The sequence below is a fragment of the Hippichthys cyanospilos genome, chromosome 21 (genome assembly GCF_059441005.1).
Source record: "Hippichthys cyanospilos isolate Australia breed blue-spotted pipefish chromosome 21, RoL_Hcya_1.0, whole genome shotgun sequence".
Lineage (NCBI taxonomy): Eukaryota > Metazoa > Chordata > Actinopteri > Syngnathiformes > Syngnathidae > Hippichthys > Hippichthys cyanospilos.
The window spans coordinates 495,799-498,956 of NC_142389.1; the positions used below are offsets into that span (position 1 = coordinate 495,799).

The window sequence follows — 3,158 nt, forward strand, 5'->3', positions numbered from 1 at the left end:
GTTTTTTTTCATTGCACTGTATTATGTAAATAACCTTTTATTGAAGTCATGTGAAAAAGTCCAAATAATTCAAGATAAAGTGACAATATATACGTCCCTTTCAAAAACATGACCAAAAAACATTCAGAAACATGACTTAACATGACTCGTGATTTGCTTTGGCTTTAAATTTTCGGTCGTTCTCCTTTTTTCCTTCCGGGCGGTGGTTAAAAAGAGAAAACAAAGCAAAAAGTCATAAAGCGAAACCCGTGATTTCAAAACGGTATCTGGAAATTCATGAAACCCTGACGACGCACGCCACCCCTGTTCTCAGCCCCCCCACTCAGGTCCGGCGACACGCCGGCCACCCCCATAGGAAAATGTCCGAGCCTGCCTTTTTACACCCTCCAGGCGGGAAGCCCCGCAGCAGATCCGATTCCGCGCCATTTATTGAACGATCGAGCTTCGCCTCGAGACGAGGAAGTCCAAATTTGCGGCCTTGAATTTGAGCAAAAAAACAGGACAAAGGATGAGTAACGAGGGGTTGGTCCCCTGGGTTGTTTGCGTATTCCTTATTTCTTTGTTTGGAGTGCTTGTCATTTCTGTTTTACAATGGCGTCTCTCTTTTCTTGCCCCGCCTCATGGAAAAGGGATACATTTGGAAAAGCTTTGTACGGTGGCGCGCCAAGGCCCCCCGCATTAGCCGGGGGCTAATGAAAAAAAGGCCAGGCGGGCTCAAAAGTTTCCCGTTTCTGCAACAACCTGCAAAATAGACCAAAGCCCCACCGAATCCAAAAGCTGCCCCAGGAATGTAGTCAAAAGCGCTGGAGAAAAATACTGCGCGCACGCACGTATTTGGAGACTTGCGAGCCAAAGGGAGTGCGCAAGCGTCGCTTTGAACGCATCCGCCGAAGACAAATCAAAGCGCTTATTATCGAGCGCACCTCCCGCAATGGGCGGAGGAATTTTGGGACCCGTCCAATTCTTTAGGAGCGTCCAACCCCGCTTGAAAACCAGACTGCGGGTTCTCCTCGGGCAAGAGGGTTTACGTTCGATCTGCAGGCCAGCAGCACTATGTACACAGGCGCATTTTAGCGACGCTAAACGTCGCTTCCCGAGCGGGAACTTAGGCGGCCAGGTTTTCCAACCTTTCCGAAAGGCCTCGTAATTCCCTCGCGATTTCCGCAAGCGCGTCGTCGAGGTCGGGCGCGGGGGCGGCGCTTCCCGTAGGCGGGCCGGGCGTGGCCGCGGTGGACCGGCCGTCGTCCGCGGGGGTGGGATCTTCCGGGGTCTGCGCCGGGTCCCTGTCCACGTCCGAGACGGCGTTTTCTTCGTTTTCGGTGACCTCGGGGGAGGGGTCTTGTTCTTGGGCCGTCTGGAGAAGTCGCCGACCCGGAGTTCCCTCCGCCGCGCCTCCTGAAGCGGTAGACCGGTCGGATGAGACGGATGAGACGTTAGCGGATGGAGCCGGCGCCGGCTTTTCCGCCGTGGCCTTTCTTACCCAGGAATAAAAGCGCGAGGACCAACGTTTTGATCATCGTGCTTTTCCCTCCGCTGTCGGTCCGGAGCAAAGGTGGTTGGTTCCGCGCTAGAAAAACGGCAGAGGGAGATAAATGAGAAAAAAAAAATGAGGCGAAGGGCGAAAGTCACTCCGTTTCCCCGGACGTTTGATCGGATGTCCTCAAAAGCTTCGGAGACTCCCCGAAGCCGCCAAAAGTTTCGCCAGACGTGAGCTGCGTTTGCGTTGCCCTCGGAAGCGCGCCGAACGCCGCTTGCGCACAAGCAATACGCTGACGGAAACGCAAAAGATGTTAGTGTTGAACCGCGGTTGCATTTTGGTAAGGTTGACGACCGACCCACCGTTATTATTTCTCGAGCGTCCACGCTACCGAGATATGAGCTTAATGAGGGACGAATATGAAAAGATGCTCATTCCCGTCTGGCAAAAGTCTATTGTGAGGGTTATTACGGCCGTAAAAGGCTCAAAATTTGGAAAAAGATCAAGATTTGGCCCATGGCGAGTTCTTTTTAGAAGGTAACCCCACCGGGGTATGGCAAAAAGAAGCTTTTTTTTTCTTTTTGAAGTATCCAAATAGGAGCAATTTTTTGTATTTGCAGAAGTGGTGGCCCAGTCGTGTTAGAGGAGAATCACGTGTCTCCCATCGTCCTTTTGAGTTTGAGTGAGTTCCACGGGTCCTTTTCTGGGATCCTACGCCGCTACGCCGCTACGCCGCGCCAAGTTGGACGGCGCGGAGTCCAACTGGCACGGCGCCTCGACGAAAAGAGCAGAAAGCGCTCACCGCGTTCAAGCAAGTCGGCCGCCGACGTCCTGAGCCGAGCTCCAGTCGAGTCCGTACGGCAGCTGGCTTCTGCTCCGAGGATTTCCGCGGGCTCCCGACCGCGTCTCGATTGTTTATAAAGCCCGTACTTTCCCTTTTGTCCAACCCTCATTGAGGCAAGGCCTTTCACGCAACCTTGTCGTCTTTTCAGCTCCAGCCATTGTTTTCGAATTTTTTGTCTTTAATTATCGGGTGCACATTGTCGAGCCGCATTTTTCCTGCCTTTAATTAGAACAATTACCGTAAGTCATTAACCTTCGTCAACGTCATCCCGAAAGCGTCCTTGAAACGCCGAGGTCGCCATCTGCCGGCGTTGACTAGTAAAATCCGAAGACAAAAGGCATTTTTTTGCGGGGCGGGATACGTCGGAACACGGCGTAGCGCGGCTTGACGGGGACAGGAACCGAGACCGCGGAAAAAACCAACGGGGAGGCGGAGGGACGCGCGGTCGGGCGGATGCATGTCCCTTGGCCAAAACGGGACGGCGATTCTGCCGGCCGGCCGCCGCCGGGCCTCCTTTGCGTGGTGCCGCGCGACAGGCATTTTGTCGGGCGGGTTCTTCGGATGATTCTGTAATTGAACAGGTGCGGAGGTAATTAGGCCTGGGCGTGCCCGCTAAAAATGGACTCCAAAACAAGACTCTGGCACAATTTCACATGGGGGGGGCAACTACGCTTACCCGACCCTGAACCGAATTTGAAATACTTGAAAATAAGCTTCTCTGGCCCCTTTCTCCGTTTGTTTGATGACGCTCAGGCGTGGGAAACGGGAGACGATTTCAACAGGGGCAAAGACTTTTCTCCCGGTTCCGTATCTCCTCCTTTTGACGAGGATCGCGCA

General features: G+C 53.4%; 1 protein-coding gene across 1 annotated transcript; it reads right to left on the reverse strand.

Annotated features, from left to right (window-relative positions):
- Window positions 1–335: 335 nt before the first annotated feature.
- On the reverse strand, window positions 336–2,352 carry LOC148405961 (uncharacterized). The gene is made up of 3 exons (XM_088405023.1): window positions 2,280–2,352; window positions 1,481–1,567; window positions 336–1,395 (listed from the first exon to the last, which is right to left on the reverse strand). Exons 2-3 carry the CDS (start codon window positions 1,515–1,517, stop codon window positions 1,106–1,108), a joined length of 327 nt encoding a protein of 108 aa, XP_088261149.1. The 5' UTR covers window positions 1,518–1,567; window positions 2,280–2,352; the 3' UTR covers window positions 336–1,105.
- Window positions 2,353–3,158: the final 806 nt, after the last annotated feature.